Source organism: Micropterus dolomieu, linkage group LG04, assembly GCF_021292245.1.
Source record: "Micropterus dolomieu isolate WLL.071019.BEF.003 ecotype Adirondacks linkage group LG04, ASM2129224v1, whole genome shotgun sequence".
Classification (NCBI taxonomy): domain Eukaryota; kingdom Metazoa; phylum Chordata; class Actinopteri; order Centrarchiformes; family Centrarchidae; genus Micropterus; species Micropterus dolomieu.
The window spans coordinates 28,517,434-28,536,060 of record NC_060153.1 but is presented as its reverse complement, the minus strand read 5'-3'; the positions used below and the strand labels follow the sequence as shown (position 1 = coordinate 28,536,060).

Sequence of the window (18,627 nt, the reverse complement as noted above, 5' to 3'; positions counted from 1 at the left end):
TATATATATATATATATATATATATATATATATATATATATATTTTTTTTTTTTTTTGTTGAATTTTTTTTTTAACTGGAATATTTTAATGTGCTTTGCTTCTCTGATACTTTGTATAAAATCTGTATTATGAGAATTAAAGCCATGCACAGTGCGAGCTCACAGTAATGTTTTAGATAGCTTTCTTGACCTCTGAAGGGGTGGACACATAAACGCCATTCAGTTGTAGGGGTGGTTACTAGAAAAAGACACACACACAAAAAAGACTTAAATGTGCCAAAAACCAGCCCCAGTTTTGCATGTCCTTTTGGGGAAAACACCAAGTGGTCAGTGTTGTTTCTCAGGATGAGTCTTGGGTCGATGCTTTCTGTTTTGGCTGACTGCTGTAAAGGTGGACCAAATTTGCATGCCCATTTCTCCCTGCTCCTCTGAATGTATATTTAATATGTATATTTATGTACAGGGGCCATCTGTCCAGACAGTGATGTAGAGGTGTAGTCGTGGTCTCTGTTGTAAATAGGACGGAGCGTTTTGGGTGCTAATCATGGACGTCAGATGCAGCTCATGTTCAGAGGGATTTTTACAGAAAATGTTTGTTACAAACGTCAGCTCTTTCAAGAGGGCTAGGAGAACGCATGCTATGTTCTTAGTACTGTAAGTCAGTAATAATTTCATTTTGCCATTTTGACTGGACGCTACTGAAAGCAACAACCCCTAAGCTAAGTATTCACCCTGTGACGGATGGCTGTTACTCAACAGGCAGGCCAGATGGGTCAATTTTTGAATGTTTACTCCAATTTTAAAGAAAAAAAAAACTGTATGTCAAATTGTATTTTGATGCTGTGCCTTTCGATATACATTTCTAAGTGATATTTCTATTTTGCTTTGAAAAACATACATTGTTAAGTATAAAATACAGTATGGGCATAAATGATTAAGGCTCTGTTTGTGGTTGTTTAGCTCTTACACATCACTGTACATTATCTTTGACTTTTACTGAAACAGTATAACTGAGGCTACTGAGTGTGAAGATGTGAGCTACAGCCACCCACATTTTAAGCCTTTTCTGGTGGGGAAAAAAAGAAGTAATGACCTGTACACTGTTGTCCCATTTTGTTTTATGTGGGTATGACTGGTCTTAATTCCATCAGTCATGTGTGTGTGTATATATACAGTGTTGCGATTTAAAGCCACACTTTCTTAATATTATGTTAACTCAGCATTTGAGGCAGTTTACCATGTAAAATATGTTTTAAAACAAACATCCTTGTTAAAGTTAAATCCAGTCATTTCCTGAAGAATGACTGGACGTTTAGTCTAAAAACTTTTATTGATATATAAAGGAAAATACGTGTGCAAGACTCCATCAATTTAGCATTGGACTTTTATAAAGTTGAGTAACTGAGAAGATGTACATTGAAAAAGGAATATTCAAAATCCAAGCAAACCAGGAGGGATTTCCTGACATTTGGTCCCGGATATGGTTCAAGCTCCAAAAAATGTTGCATCCTACACTTCCCATAACACAACAGTATCTTTTTTTGAGACTGTGTCTTATAAATATGAACATCTTTCAAAAGCCACACTTCAGGCTTTCTCTTATAAATGTTTAGACTTAAAGATCAAGCTGAGACAACTCAGCGCTCCTTCAGAGCCAAAGACAACCGTATATGACTAAGCATCTAAACCTGAACTAACTAAACTGAACTCATAAACTGAAGTTTAAGTGCCTCATTAACACAATCACCCACAGTAAAATGAGACTCCTGCAGTATTTGTCCAGGTACAAGCAGTACTACACCTAAAGGTGTGTCTCAGAAAATTAGAATATCGTGGGAAAGTTATTTTTTTCCAGTATTTTAATTCAAAAAGTAAAACTTTAATATATTCTACATTTATTGTTTTAATCTTGATAATTACAGCTTACAGCTCATGGAGATCAAAAATCCATATTTCAAAATATTAGAATAAAGAAATTGATATTCGACGTCGACCTGCTAGAAAAGGAAAACCGCGTCTCCATGAAGCTTGTCAGCAGATGGAAGCATGAAGGGCTCTGGTAGTCGCTGCATTGATTCTGGACTGGAGAAAACACGGTGGACCTACACCAGCAGAGGACATGGCACCCCAAAATCATCACTGACTGTGGAAACTTCACACTGGACTTCAAGCAACTTGGATCCTTCGTCTCTCCACTCGTCCCCCAGACTCTGGGACCTTGATCTCCAAATAAGAAGCCAAATTTACTTTAGTCTGAAAGGAGGACTTTGGACCACTGAGCAACGCTCCAGTTGCCAGTTCTCTTCAGTCTCTGTATAAAGCTTCTGATGTTGTCTGATTCAGGAGTGGCCTGACATTATGTGACACTTGGAGCTCACATCTGTGCTTGGTTGCTCTTGATGTTCTGACTCCAGCCTCAGTCCACTCCTTGTGAAGCTGTCTGAAGTTCTTAATCAGCTTTGTTTGACAAACCTCTCAACGCTGCGGTCATCCCTGTTGCTTGTGCACCTTTTCCTACCATACTCCAGTCAAGTTTTCATGAATATGCTTTTATCCAGCACTCTGTGAACAGCTAGCCCCGACTTTCTGTGGCTCACCCTCCTTGTGGAGGGGGTCAATGAGTGTATTCTGAACAGCTGTCGAAATCTTTCCCTATGATTGTGGTTGTGTACTGAACCACACTGAGTGATGAAAGGCTCTTCTCAGGTTGACATTTCTGTAGTATACATTCTTTATTCTAATATTTTGAGATATAGATTTTTTATTACCATGAGCTGTTCGCTGTAATCATAAAGGGTAAAACCAAAAAAAATATTTTACTTTGCGTACTAAATCTAGAAGATAAAGTTTCACTTTTTGAAGTAAATTAAGGGAAAGAAACTGACATTTTCGGAGATATATTTGCAAAAAACAAGTGTTAAGAGGCCAAGTTGAGCAAAACCTTTATTGACTGAGAAGAGCAATCACAAATGATGATAGAATATACAACCCCACCAGCATGCCAGCGTTTTCATAGAAACTGTACAATGTGAAGGAATGTATGGAGCAGGAATACATAATTATCAGACAAAACAACAAAGAAAGTTTACATCCATATGTTCTGGTACAGTACGAGTCGACTTCAATTTAATGTTACTGGTCAGTTGTGTTTTAAAACCCTCATTAAATACTGAGCATGTGTTTCTGTAGTAGTGTCACCCGACCCCTCTGGGTAAAAAGGCTGAAGGCCTGGTCAGTTTTCTCTCAGCACTACCAGCGTCTCTCTGTAGGTGAGACCAGACACCGCCGAGGACTCCGGCAGCAGCAGACGGCGCCCGGCTCAGCCTCCTCCTGTGCTTTCTCTGGTACTACTCCTCCACACGTGGGATCTCCTGACTGCAGGCTTAGAGTTTAGAAGCAATCTGAACGAGCGAGGGGTGGCTTTGTAGGGGGGAATGATGTACATTAAGGCAAAAGGGGAACAACAAAAAATTTCAATAAATGTTAAAAAAAAAAAAAATAGGCTATATTAGAAATGTTTGTTTTTCTCCACATGATCATAGTTAGTGCTAAGGCCTCGTGGCTAAAAGAAACGAGTGCGCCGAGTTTCATCAATACTGATTTTCACTGGGTTTGATATGCTTCCTCCAATTCTTAACATTCAGCCCCCTCCAACTACATGGTAAGTTTATTTTGGGGGTAGTGGGCGTGTGCAGAGCTGTATCTGAGGAACCTGTATAAACAATCTCTACTACAACAGGGCTACAGATGGTTATTAGTTGGTAGCGAGTGTAAGCCCTTGTTATACAGACTACCTGATAGCAAGCACTTCTCCTACACACAAGGCATGCTAAGTAGACATGAACAGGTTTAGACATTAGTTGATACATAAGGCAGCTTATACTTTTTACTCCCATGTTCACTTTGGCCCCAGTCCCATTTGAAGGGGAGTGGGTGAATACATTTAGGGAAGGGAAGGAGGCGGCGAAGAGCAGATGTGAATGAATTGTTTTTCCAAGGCAGGTATTGGTAATTATATCAAAAGACAGCAAGCAAGAAAGGGGGGGGGGGGGCACATGGATGTGGTGGGGCCTTCTATGAACACAACAGCTGACTAACAGTGATGTGAATACAATCACATTACACAACCATCGATACAATTATATAAAAAAAAAAAGGCAAACAAAAGTTGATTGTACAGTTGCTTTTCCACATGTACTTCATACTGCGAGAGGAAGACACCATTCTGGAGAGGTGGAGGGCGGGGTTAATCTCTTCAAGCAGCAAAAACCCGGAACAAAAGAAAGATAGAGGGCTGGGTGTGAGGGAGTAAGGTGCTACATGGCACAGCTCAGTGGGGGTCGAGTAAGGATGGCTTGTGTGCAACCAATGAAATGTTGAGCAGGTAAGGGAGGTGATAGATAGATAGATGGATGGATGGACGGACGGGAGGAGGGGGGGCTACTGCTTCTGCTACTGCTGCTGACAGAGAGGTGAGAAGGATGCCAAGGTGTTAAAGAGAACTAAGGCATGAGAGCATGAAATACACAACAAAGTATAAACAAAGAAGGCAGAAATGGTGGACACATGTTGGGGATGGGGGGTGGCTGAGGAACACACGGGGCTGGGGGAACTGTAGTCCCTCGCCCACAAAGAAAAAGGCCTCTTTTAGTCTTTCCAGTCTTTCTTGATGTTGAGGTTCCACTCCCAGGACAGGTGGTCGTGCTTGTCATCGTCAGTAAACTTAGATTTGATGACGTAGTTGCCACGGGCCAGCACGCCTTTCGGCGCCTCCTCCATCGTAGTCAGGAAGTCATATTCAGCAGGACGAGGCCCGTAGCTGCCCACCATGTAGTCTGATTTATCAACTGTTAACACATGAGAATGGAGATTATGGTCAGAGAGAAAAAAATTAATCTGTGTGTATATATATATAGATCTCAGTATGGAATCAGGCTAACACAGGCTTGTGGAACTCTACTGTAGGGATGAACTCCTCTATAAGATATTTCCTCGTTTGTATATACACAACATTTATTTAATCAGGTGATCTCTTTTACAAGAACGACTCGAGTACAGCAGATAGAAAGAAAAACACACACAGCCAGAGATAACAAAATGACATCAAATACAGTCACATAATTCACTCAATTCATTTGTAGATGAAAGTTTTATTTTATCATTTGGTGGCGGAGAGCACTTTTTTTACACCCTGCTCCAAAATCTTCAATAGGTGTGAAACTGGGTTGAGATCTGGTGCATGGAAGCATCTGCTTTTTATCAGTATCAGCAGGACTGTTAGCAGTGGTATTTAAGAATTAGGACCACATTCATGTTTTAAGATGTTCAATGTGCTGAACTGAACAACTGAAGAGAAATCTATGGTTGTTCAGTCAAGACTTGTTTCAGGGTTTCTGCAGGTTTCACCTAGTTAAATTTAAGACTTTTTAAGAAAGGAAATGCAGTTACAAACTTACTTTCAAAGTAAATAAATGTATTCAAATGTAACAGTACTGAACACACATTAGATGCATTGTTGAAGAACAACATACAAGTGTTTGAGAGCGATGTGCTCATGTGTGTTTCTGATGTGGCCCATTCTGCGTCCAGAACTGCCAAACTGCTGCGTTTATGTGTGTTTATTTCTTTGTTCCTCTCTCTGCGCTGGAGTTCTTTAAGAACTTAGTGGCTTGATCCAGATTATTATTAAATTGGATGAATTTTAATAAGAATGTGTTTATTCATATAGTGAATCAAGCTTATTACTTCAATATATTTACTGAAGATCTGATATTAATATTTTACTCATTAATAGGGACGTTGGGCTAACGTTACTGTATGAATGAGCAGTTAGAGATAATGATAGTAATTATATACATAAGCCTTTATATGGCTGGTCTGGTTGTATACTACTCGGGAAAGATTGTGAAAATGGAAGGATTTAGCCAGAGTAGTGGTGATTACATATTGACAACATATTTCTGTGTTTTTTACATGGCTTGAATTTGGTTGTGGGCCCAGGGGGGTTTATATAATGATGATATACAGTAATCAAGAGGTGAATTTGCGCATTAAACTTCGTCAAATAAAGCAAGCCAGGCAGCCTTCCGTGTTTGAGAACGCTGCGCTGTTTTTTAATGGCCCGTTAGAGGGCTGGAGCGCCGCAATAACCAGCCAAGTTCAAATGAACGAAATGACTCAAAAAAAGATTAGTTCATTTTAATGAACGAGATTTGAATGAACGAGTCTGTCAAAAGACTCGAACTTGCCATCACTAAGTCAGACTTGGTAAGGTAACAGCAACTTTAGCGTTTAACTGAAATCATGATTGATTATTGAGTTCAAGGCTAGCAAAAGTAAGCCACAATTCTCAGCAGTAAATGTACACACATTTGTACACGTTTGTTGTTACTGTTTTTCTGCCTGGTTGGGCCGTGAGTTTGTGTTTTGATGTCACAGTCATGAGTTACACAGCTGATCCCGGTACAGAGGGGAGGGGGCGCCTCCAAGCAAAATAATTTCTTATAGGATTACTCGATGAAATAATCTGTAGAATACTCGATTACTAAAATCATTGTTAGCTGCAGCTCTAGTACAGACAGATAACAGAAGGAGACAAGCATAGAGAGCTCACATTTCAAAAGAGTAATTCAGCTTCGTAACTAAGAACATTTACATTTTAAAGAATCTGCCTTTCATCCTTTCAAACACATCTATACCGCAAGTGTTTACTTACTCTTCATTCCTTTCCTGTATGTCTGCTGCACATACTTCAGACCCGAAACAATCTCCCTGTTCACCTGCGGAGACACAATCTTTGTTCAAGAGAACAGCTGTGTTGTGCTTGTGTAATAAGTTAGAAATTAACAAGGACTTGAAGCAAAGTATCCCAGAAACATTATAAAATGTAAAAGCCTCAATGTATCAATGAAATCTCAGAGAGTGTCACATTAAATCAACTCTGGTGTATTGGAACATTCACATTTTCAGAAAGGCTGTGAATAACAAGGACAGATACACTCATTCCATGATAAAACATGTTTCCTATACACACTACCGTTCAAAAGTTTGGGGTCACCCAAACAATTTCATCTTTTCCATGAAAACTCACACTTTTATTCATCAAATGCAAAATGAATAGAAAATATAGTCATGACATTGACGAGGTTAGAAATACTCATTTTTATTTAGAAATAATTTTGTCCTTCAAACTTTGCTTTCGTCAAAAAAATCCTCCATTTGCAGCAATCACAGCCTCGCAGATCTTTGGCATTAAAACTGTCAATTTGTTGAGGTAATCTGAAGAATTTTAACCCCACGCTCCCCGAAGCACCTCCCACAAGTTGGATTGGCTTGATGGGCACTTCTTACGCACCATACGGTCAAGCTGCTCCCACAAAAGCTCAATAGGGTTGAGATCTTGTGACTGCGCTGGCCACTCCATTACAGACAGAATACCAGCCGACTACTTCTCCCCTAAATAGTTCATAGTTTGGAGGAGTGCTTTGGGTCATTGTCCTATCCACAGAGTATGGGATGGCGTAAAATGGCCTTTCTTATTCTAAATCCCTTTTACCTTGTACAAATCTCCCACTTTACCAGCACCAAAGCAGCCCCAGACCATCACATTACCTCCACCACGCTTGACAGATGTCAGGCGCTCCTCCAGCGTCTGTTCACTTGTTCTGATCTTCTTCTGTGTGATCCAAACACCTCAAACTTGGATTCATCTGTCCATAACACTTTTTTCCAATCTTCCGCGGTCCAATGTCCGTGTTATTTTGCCCATCTTAATCTTTTCCTTTTATTGGCCAGTCTCAGATATGGCTTTTTCTTTGCCACTCTGCCTAGAAGGCCAGCATCCCGGATTTAATGGAGCTGCCAGTTGAGGACCTGTGAGGCGTCTATTTCTCAAACTAGAGACTCTAATGTACTGTCTTCTTGCTTTGTTGTGACCCTGGGCCTCCCACTTCTCTTTCTATTCTGGTTAGAGCCCGTTTGCGCTGTTCTCTGAAGGGAGTGGTACACACAATAGTAGGAAATCTTCAGTGTCTTGGCAATAGCTCGCATGGAATAGCCTTCATTTCTCAGAACAAGAATAGACTGTTGAGTTTCAGAAGAAAGTTCTCCTTTTCTGGCCATTTTGAGAGCCCACAAATGCTGATGCTCCAGATACTGAACTAGCTCAAAGGAAGGCCAGTTTTATAGAACACAGGAGTGATGGTTGCTGGAAATGGGCCTTTGTGCACCTATGTAGATATTCCATTAAAAATCAGCCGTTTCCAGCTAGAATAGTCATTTACCACATTAACAATGTCTAGACTGTTTTTCTGATTAATTTAATGTTATCTTCATTGATTAAAACGGCTTTTCTTTAAAAAATAAGGACATTTTCTAAGTGACCCCAAACGTTTGAACGGTAGTGTATAGCTGTAGCTACAGCAGCTCTCACCTTAAAGCTGATCTTTATTTTGTATTCAACTCCCTCCTTCAGAACAAAGGCCTGCTTCTTAAAGGCTTCCAGGTCTCCTGTTGTACACCAGAAGGGGACAAAAGCACAGGCATCATTATTTACTCCATTATACTCACAGTGATGCTGATCATAAGGGGAATTAAGGACCAAACCAAACAATACTAAGACTTGTTCTATGTTTTCTTTACAGTTTAAGTTTGGAGTCTGTGTGACATCATACTTTCACTTTTTCCCCCAGGTGTTTCAAACAGTTTCGCATCATTTATAACCAGTTCTTCTACCTTGTCAGCCATTAGCCGTAACAAAACATTTAGAGAGCGAATGCATCACATACATGATACTATAGACTAAATAATAAATCTGTATGCAAGATTTTCTTTCTACAGGCCTCTGAAATCATCCGGCAGCCCCCTGGGTGCTGACCACCACTTTCAGTTCCCAGGACCCTAAAAACAGTCTCTTGATTTGTGTGTTAGCTTCTAGTACATTCCTGCTGAGTTGAGGCCACAGTAATACAGCATCAGATGGGTCTGGCACAGAGGAGCTGCATTGATTCCTTTACTGGCAGCGATCTAACTCACTGACTAAGTTTCTATTACTTGTCCTGAGCAGCAACTTCACAAACAAACTGAAGATGCATTTCACTCAAACAAAAAACAAGCTGTCTGATGCCACACATGTGACTTCTCCTGACTTTTGGGGGATTTTGCCTTTACACATTGAGGTGCTTGCTATCATAGTGGCTTGCAGAAGTATTCATACCCCTTGAACTTTTCCACATTTTTTTCTCGTTACAACTATAAATGTAAATGTATTTTATTGGGATTTCATGTAATAGACAAACACAAAGTGGCACATAATTGTGAAGTGGAAGGAAAATGATGACATGGTTTTCAAAAATTTTCACATACATTTTTTATTATTTTTTTCCCCCCATCTTCTTTGCAAAATAGCTCAAGCTCAGTCAGACTAAATTGAGAGTGTCTGTGAACAGCAGTTTTCAAGTCTTGCCACAGATTCTCAATGGGATTTAGTCCTGGCTTTGACTGGGCCATTCTAACACATGAATATGCTTTGATCTAAACCATTCCATTGTAGCGCTGGCTGTAGGTTGTCCTGCTGGAAGGTGAACCTCCGCCCCAAGTCTCAAGTCTTTTGCAGACTCCAACAGGTTTTCTTTCGAGATTGCCCTGTATTTGGCTCTGACCAGCTTCCCTGTCCGTGCTGAAGAAAAGCATCCCCACAGCATGATGCTGCCATTTTTTTTTATAACCTAACCCTGCGTTAAACTTCTCCAAACATTTATCCCTGACCTGTCTGGTGTATTCATTGGGCACAAATATTCTCTAACAAACCTCTGAGGCCTTCGCAGAACAACTGTATTAATACTGAGATTACACACACAGATGGACTCTATTTACTAATTAGGTGACTTCTGAAGGCAATTGGTAGCACAGAGTATCAGTGTAGAAGAGGGCTGAATACTTTTGCACGCCACACTTTTTGAAAACCATGTATCATTTTCCTTTCACTTCACAACTATGCACCGTGAAATCCCAATAAAAGACTTTTACGTTAGTGGTTGTAACGTGAAAAAATGTGGAAAGGTTCGAAGAGGTATGAATACTTTTGCAAGCCACTGAAGGTAGACCTAGAGCAGCAACAGTAAAATTTACAGCCGCAAATATATAAACTCAATAATATCTGAATGCAATCATATCTAAATATCAATAAAATACATCATAGTTCATCAAAACGGTGAAGTTTAAAGTCAGCGTCAGTCCTTCCTCCTCCTCCTCCTCTGCTGATGTGATTCACTGCCTGTAAGTACGGCTACTAGAGAGGGGAGTGCCTGGTTTGTCTCAGCCAGCAGCTGAGTTTACAACAATGTGGCAGATTTTAAGATGTGTGATAAACTAAGCTAACAGAGCGACAGCTTTCGCTTTAGAGCTTGTTTGTAACAAATCGTTATTAGCCGAGATAGCGTGCTGCGTAAAACAGAGAGGATGAGAGACTGGGAACAAGGCAGATTCATAGCTTTCTACATGTTGACACGTTTATGCTTGTCGAGCAGGTCTATTGATTATTAGTATTGGCTTTGTACTCGTGAGCTGTCACAACACAAAGTAATCTTGGTGTCATCTTCTCTTCAACTGGTTCACTTCACTGTGTCCACCACAGCCTCTCTGATCTGCCGTGTGTGTGTGCGTTTGTGTGTGTGGATCATAAATACTATGGTCTTTAGCCCCAGAGTCTGTTTAATACCGTGTTTTGGTGCCCATCCTTAAATTAAATTAGCCTAGAACCTTTAAAAGGGCGAATTCCTCTGTTTAGCTACAAAAACTTCTCCAGAATCCCCAGAAACAGCCTGAGACACAGAGACACTTTATCTGAGTACAGTTCCAGTCCTGATGTACTCATTTATTACGATGGCCCAAAAACCGTCAGAGTTTTCAGTATTGGACCTTGAGGACAAACCAAAGCCTCGCAACGGCTACGACTTGTGTACAATATTTATTCACTATAAACAAACACTCCTCACTAGTATAAATATTAGGGATAGAAAACTTGGGATGACTATTTTAATTAGTTACTACTGTTTAAATAGAGCCGATGTCCAAAAGGTAGAAAAAGAACCAGCAGATCAGTACTACTTGGTGGACAGGCGTCTGACCTTTCTGGTGCTCTGCAGGTCTCCAACATCAATTCAAACATCCCAGTCACACTAAAATAACATTTCATGACTGTGTTCCTAAGTCTCAAACAACGAGGTTGGCTTTTTATCTTTCTAACTTGCCAGATCGTATTGGTTCTTTAACATCAATGTGTCAAATAAAAAAACTATTAAAAATGTATTACTGACTTTTAGTTCATAAGGGGACATCAGGGACCTTTCATTAAAAAGCATGTTTAGCTAAAATTACTGGCAGGGACTTTCAAAAACCCACAATTAGTCCAACTCTGTTTTAATTGTATTTACAGGGTGAGCAATCATTATTTTTAGTAGGAGAACCAGAAGTGATGCAGGGAAAGGACAGAATGTTCTGGATGGATTTAAATTGAGGCCAGCTGGGCCTGAGCAGCTACAGAGGCGGGGGTCTTCACTGCTAAATGGTCACTGGGAATATCGGGAGTACAGTTTTACAGTAATCAGCCAAAATGAAAAAAAGAATCCAGTCTTTGTGCCTCCTCTATACTTCTCTATCTCTGTAAGCAATCAATGAATCCATATACATTTCCAGCATGCTCAGCATATATTCAAACCGTTACAGACGGATCTGTAAGTACTGCTGGATGAAAATCAAAACAAGCAGAGTCAGTGCTGGGGTCGATAGCGATGCTATATTTGAGTGGGACAAATATAGTTACTAGGCAAACGATACGGAAGAAAACGTTCGTCCTCTGTGTTCAGATGATGTAAAGATGCAGAATGTGCCGGGGTAACATTCTGTAGATTATCAGTTCCGCTGTTGATGTTTGGCCTCTTTAATTTGACGTACACGCTCCACAATTTGTCAGAATGATTTGAGGACACCCACATTGCTGACTAACATTTAACTAAAGAAGTTTGATCTATTCCTGCTTTATAAACCAGCCCGAACAGGGTCTCACCTTGCAGGTCCAGGACCAGGGGGTTTGGGGCGGTTTCACAGATCAGAGACATCCGGATCACTTGGACATTGGGAACATTGGGATCTGAGACGGGATCAAAGAAATAGATAGTTCAATAAAGACAACCAAGACAGTTTTAAACATACATCCCCAAACGTGACATTTTAAACACTATATATTTACAGTTCCTTTCACAGCTTTCACTGCGCAGTGTTTTCACCAGAGAACCCATAACAGTGTATGTGTGTAATTAATGTACAGGTATTTATTGTGACAACACTTTTGTAGACACATGCAGACAACTGCACATGCCGTGCAACGAGCAGCTGTCTAAGAGACTGGGCTCGGGGGAGCTGAAATCAGGACAGCTCTGCTGTAGTCGGGACAGTCTCTGCATTAATTAGACTCTAGTTTATTTTCAGTCCCACTGACGCAACCTTCACTGAGAGACAGCATACTGATCAGGGGTTCAACCAGAATATACTAGGTTACAGCTCTCCGTGAATGCATGCATACAGAATACACACAACTCCCTCTGGCAGTCTGATTTTGTTTACAGAAAATCTGGAATCCAAAAATCTGGAAAGAGTCGCAATATTGCTCCTTAGCCATCTAAATCTCCATCCGACTTGAAATGAAATCTCTGTCGTGACTTACATCAAGTCTTATATAGTATAGTATCAATCTTTTCCAAGACAAATGTCGGTTTCTATCTCTGTAGGCAATCAGTGAATCCAAATGAATTTACAGCACCTGCAGCACAGAGTCAAACCCTCACTGATTGCCTACAGAGACAGAAATAGACATATGTATTGGAAAAATAGAAAAGTTTGATACTATACCATAAACTACAACAAACACAAATGCTGTGACACAAACGAGCCATGAACTACTGTACCTCACAAACATCAGCTCCAACTGCGATATTAGGACTGAACGATTCCTCGTTTTTAATCCAAGTCACAGTTTGAAAGACCGCAATTTTCAAATCACAAAAGCTGAGACTGAAATGATAAACTTGTATAATTTAAAACGTATCACCAGAAGTAGAGGGTGAAAGGTGGCATTTCATCAGCTAAACGACAACGGTCACCAGCAGATTTACTTTAATGTTAAAGGTGGCTGATTATGATTTGTGTTATGTGTGTGACGGGTCAGCCAGAGCTGTGTACAAACACCAGATTTGTTTTCTCAGCGCACACAGCTAGCGGACTTTGAGATAGTCGCTGAATTTGACACAAAGACATGTATAATCTCAAACCCCACCTTTAATTCTACATGTAAATAAATAAATGTACTTTTAATTGTCACATACATGTAGCGAAATTCATTCTCTGCATTTAACCCATCACTCGAGCGAGCCGTGTGCAGCCACTGTGCAGCCAGTGACTGGAGAACCTAACATGTTTTTGATAGTGAGGAAACCCACGCAGACACGGGGTGAACATGCAAACTCCACAGAGGAACCCGTGATCTTTTTGCTGTGAGGCCACAGTGCCCATCCACTGGGCCACCATGCCTTATCGCCTTAAAACCAGTTTAGACCTTTAATATTCAAGGCTTTGAGAAAGCTTGTTCAGTTAAATCTTGTCTACACAGGAGCCGCTTCGGCCGCCTTTATTCATTCATCTTACAGTTAAGATAAGCTTCTATTTAAAATAAATACAGGTGTCGACACAAGCTGTGTAACATGCACTAAAAACCCGACCAGAAGCTACTTGAGGCTTCATGTCTTCTTTCTTCCGTTTAACTTACGTAATTACCGTAAAACTTTGAATAATAGCCCGGGATTTTTTGGCTAAAATCACTGAATTGACCCTGCCTTCATTTGGGACAGGCGTCCATATGAGACAGGCCTTTAATTCCTTTTGCACAAAACTGAAACTACTATGAAACAGTTTATTTATTTCAAACAGAATAATACTTGTATAAAAACTATCAAATACAGGTCATTCATTTGATCTAGCTCCGACAGGCTGCTTATGCGCTTTTATTTTGAAGTAACATCACGACAACAACACGGTGCAGGATGAGAGAAGTTAGCAGACAGAGAGCGACGGACTTCACATGACAGGATTCATTACTTGGATTAATTTTTATGAAAAGCTGTTTTGATTCTTTTGATGGGAGGACCCTCACAGACTAAAGGAATATAAATAATCAAGGAACGGACACATTCGGGCTTAACAAGCGGACCTACCAAGCGCTTCAAAGGTAACGGCAGTCATAATTTTTTTTCTCTCTTGAACCAGGCAGGTTACACCGGTAAATCTATAAGAATTAGACTTTGGGGCTCGTTGTTCCCCTTAAATGAACTGAACTATTGAATTGTGGAGAATCTAACCGATGTGTAAGTTAGCATGTTCATACTGACACATTGACCATACGTTTAAGCATTAATATTTGTATTAACGATCTAAGCAGGTTAGAAGCAGCTACAGCTAAAGACGACCCCGCGGGGTTTAAGAGGTTTTATACATCCAAAGAAACTGGATAAATTCATGATCACACTTGGTACCAACAAATCACATTTAATACAGTAATTCCTTCATTTACAGAAGATATTTGCAGCTCTAATCATAATAACAATATTGGTTGGAAAAATATAGCAGATATTTTTCTCAAACTTTTTGGAGATTACACTATAAATGCGTTTGTGCATCCAAGCTACTTAAACGAAGACAACTATCTATTTAACCACACGCATTTTATGTTTCTTGCTTTCTACTCTCTCTCTCTCTCTCTCGCTCTCTCACACACACAAAGCATTACCAGCCTCAGAGACCCCAGAGCCAAGCAGGGCTTCCTTGTATTTGCGTAGACTCTCATCATCCTTATCCAGGTCTTGGATCTCTTTAAGTGACTTCTGGGCTGGTGGCTTGTAGTTCACAGACTCTGGCTCCTCATTTTCAGCGGCGATGGCTGCTAGCTGCTCCGGAGTCACCTCATCCTCAGCCATGTCTGGAGACAAAGTCGGTACAGGAGGAGGAAAGGTAGGGGGCGTTAACGGCACATTTCCTTTGTGCACAAGATTAATATCAAATGAAGACTCAAGAAGAAAATGATCAGTGAGTTTAAGTTAATGCTAAGCCAATGGGTTTAAGTTTCATTTTGACAGCAAATCATCTTATTTGTTCAGTCTGTATTTCCCTGAGGTAGGGCCATCCCTTGCTAAGGAGGTTAGTGTTGGAAAGAAATCCCTTTGTTGGAACATGACAAGTAACAAAAGCAGGAAGAGCTTTGTTTATGCCAAAAGACATTCACGTTATGGCCATCCCACCCGCAGCTCCACACAGGCGCAGCAGGCCCCGAGTCCCTCGTTCAGACTGAAGTAATGCAGACATTTGAACCGTTATAATTTGTGTCCCTTCCTTAAAAGTTACATTCTCCTACACCACCTTAGTGTTGGTAGTTTACCTTTAATCACTTAAGTGAAGCAATTTTAATACTGTAAATAATTATAACAAGCAATTTTGAAGTCTGCTACTCCATGAGGGTGGTTCTGTGTACAACACTAATTCGCAGTAATGTGGAAAAACCAGCAGAGGGAATTAAGGGTGTAAACTCTCTATGGGCTTCTGAGTCTAATCCTTCACTGGAGTGCCATATTCAGCTGGCCTGAACCAATGGCACTGAAGACATGTGTGAAGACTTGCAGAGGGCAGAAACACCAGAGGACATTTAACATTCAGCTGGAGCTGAAACCATTAGCCGAATCATTGACAGGTCGATCAAAAGAAAATCAGCAACCATTTCAATAGTCGATTAGGTCTTTCAGCCAAAAAGCCAAACAGTCTGTGCTTTCAGTTTCTCCAACGATCAGCTGCTTTTCTGTATTTTATAGTTCTTAACTTAATATAAGTGAGTTTCAGACTGTTGGTCAGACAAAAGCCTTTTTAACTATTTTCCAAACCACACAATTAATGAAGGAAATTAATCAGCAGATAATTCGGTATTGAAAAGAACTGATAATCCAGTAATCTTCTAATGCTGTTCCAAATGTCCAAGAGTTCATCGCACAAAACAAGCAAAACTGTGTCTGCTTTTTTTTTTTTTTTTTTGCTATTTTCGGGCAAAATTATTAACTAATTAATCAAGAAAATAAATGTTAGCCACAGACATGCATTCAGCTGAACGAAACATAACTATGAGCTAATTTTACCTTCATCTCCCCAGACACTATTAATTATAATATTTTAAGACCTACCTACTGCGGTTTACATTATACAATGAGGGATTGAAATGCTTTCAGCAGGCACCTTCAACCACAGTAAATTGTGAAAGTGAAAGTTTTAGGACATGATAGGACTGTGCAACCAAAGGTATATTGCAAATAAATTGCCCCTTGTTGGATGTTGGACACTGCAAATTTGGAATGAGGAGGCAAAAACAGCTGTGAAGAATTGTATAACCTAACTAATAACCTAACTAATATTCACAATTATCCTGCTAACATATGTAAAGACTGTTGTGATTATCACTCTCTCTCCTCTTCCCAGCCCAAACTAGCAGGTGTCAGAGGAATCTCAGCAAGCAGTAAAGCAGGGCCCAAACAAAAATACTATTTTTCACATTTTCACCACCATACACACAAACACGGGCACATGAAAGAAACCTTTAACAAGCAATTACATATAGGTTGGAAAGCATCTGTAAAATATTCTTATGCTCAAATTTAATCTAAACTGGTTGCACTGTTTTTTTTTTTAAATTAAATATCCCATTTTCCATCTAAGAAACATTTTCTTATTTAATTTTGAACATCGTTATGTAGAATCAAGTTCTCTGGTATCTTTGGGTGATAACAATGTGACTTTAAATATCACATCACAACCTTTATGGAAATGACTGCGTAGACCCAGTAGAGGATGGGTCATATAATAAAACACCGCAGCAAAGGAGTCCAGACTCTTTTATTTGAACATTCCTTTGTTCCCCAAATGCACTCTATTGTTTTGCATAAGTAAAATTGATGTCTGCAAGAGACAACATTTGAATTAAGGCTGTTTGTAAGAGTTGCTGTTGGGGGAGGTGCTGCAGCGTGAATGCATTATGTAACTACTGGCATTGAACCTTGTCACTGTGGTGAAAAATCAAGAAGTTCCTCTTCCCTTCTCTTTAGGCAGGAAAGGCTTTCTGTGCATGGCTGCTGTAGCAGGAGGTTGATCTTGATTAGACACGTGAATTGGTATGTGTATGTCTAATTTCTTAATCATTCTGTTGATCCCTTTGAACAGTCGAAAAAAGAGGCTCCATCAAGGGCTGTCATGCAAAATATATGATGAATATTATAAAATTCCAAGAATCCAGAAACTTTAAATTCACATTAACAGAGGATGTACACAGGAGGCTGGAGTCTGACTGACTCACTTAAGTTTTTCTCTTGTGTGTGGCCTAGTCTAATTTTGAGTAAACCTATTTTAGTATTAAACAATAACCAACTGCAGGGAAACAGCACTACCTATCCAGTCTCTTTGGGTCCCTGCTGGCTTACAAAGAGCAAACAACAATTGTTAAGTAACACAAGGTTATACGGACGAGATGCAAACAAAAGAAATGGGGTTTCCCATTGTGAAAAATGTGTGTAGCTTACGTTTTCACCGGCACATCAATGTTACAAATCGCAGCTTTGGAAATCGGTGCAACTGAATACAGCGTTTCACAGAAATAAGTAAGCTGTGATGACACGATTATGCATCTTTTGCAAATGCTACTGAATTACGCATCGCTCACTAAAAATTTATCAAGTCGACATTACTGTCGAAAGGCTAACCCGCCGCTACCATCCCGACAAACAGTACCGTCAGTTTCCATGTAGTGACTGGGGTAGCTAGCTAACGGTCCCACTGTACTCTGGCATCTTTTCCCCCCAAAAAATGACTCACATACCGCTTTTGACAGCACGCCAGCACAGTGCTATCTGCAGAAAGTTAACTAGCCGGAGTGATTAAATTGATTTTTACTCAACAATGGGGCTCAACTTTTCTCGGCGCCGACCCTGCCGTACAGGGTGGGACTGAAGAGAGGGGCTAGCTCGTTCGCTGGGAACAATCCAGCCCAGCTAACCAGAGCCTGCGGCTAACGTTAGCCTGACAAGTTGTCATCAGTTGACGAGGAGCAGGAGTGAAATACAAACGGTTTCCCCGGTGTGCGCCGGGCGGGGTTGTTCTAGAAAAGGTTATATTAGCTGCCTTTCGATCTGAGGAGACTCACCTTTATATTAAATGTAGTGGTGATTTCAGGTGCCTTTGCAGTAAGTGCGTTCGTCGCTCGGCGCTCCTGTGTAAGTATGGCGAACAACGGAACGGCGCCGCCCCGTGCGCCGCCCGCGTAACACAGTTCCGGGAATAGGTCCGTGCACGCAAGTGACGTGCACTGCGGTGCCGCACGGTACCGAATAATCCCGTTATACAAGCAATACACACTATGTATGTTTTATTTTTATTTGCCTACTGCACTAGAGTTTAAGGAATTACAGATACGGTAACGAGCAAGGTGCAAACACTGGTTTCTCTTTTAATTCATTAAATCACTTGTTCTCACTAAACAAGATAACCAGGATA

The 18,627-nt window shown here is 40.4% G+C and overlaps 1 protein-coding gene across 3 annotated transcripts; it reads right to left on the bottom strand.

The window, feature by feature from the left end:
* Positions 1-2,930: 2,930 nt before the first annotated feature.
* LOC123969392 (rho GDP-dissociation inhibitor 1-like) lies at positions 2,931-18,432 on the bottom strand. 3 transcript variants are annotated; one of them, XM_046046749.1, is made up of 6 exons: positions 18,278-18,432; positions 14,837-15,025; positions 12,065-12,148; positions 8,432-8,508; positions 6,716-6,779; positions 2,931-4,847 (listed from the first exon to the last, which is right to left on the bottom strand). In XM_046046749.1, the coding sequence occupies exons 2-6, from the start codon at positions 15,021-15,023 to the stop codon at positions 4,648-4,650; spliced, it is 612 nt and encodes a 203-aa protein (XP_045902705.1). In that variant the 5' UTR covers positions 15,024-15,025; positions 18,278-18,432; the 3' UTR covers positions 2,931-4,647. The 3 variants fall into 3 exon arrangements, with proteins under 3 accessions (XP_045902705.1, XP_045902706.1, XP_045902707.1); XM_046046750.1 differs by lacking the exon at positions 18,278-18,432 and adding an exon at positions 17,954-18,091; XM_046046751.1 differs by lacking the exon at positions 18,278-18,432 and adding an exon at positions 17,658-17,794.
* Positions 18,433-18,627: the final 195 nt, after the last annotated feature.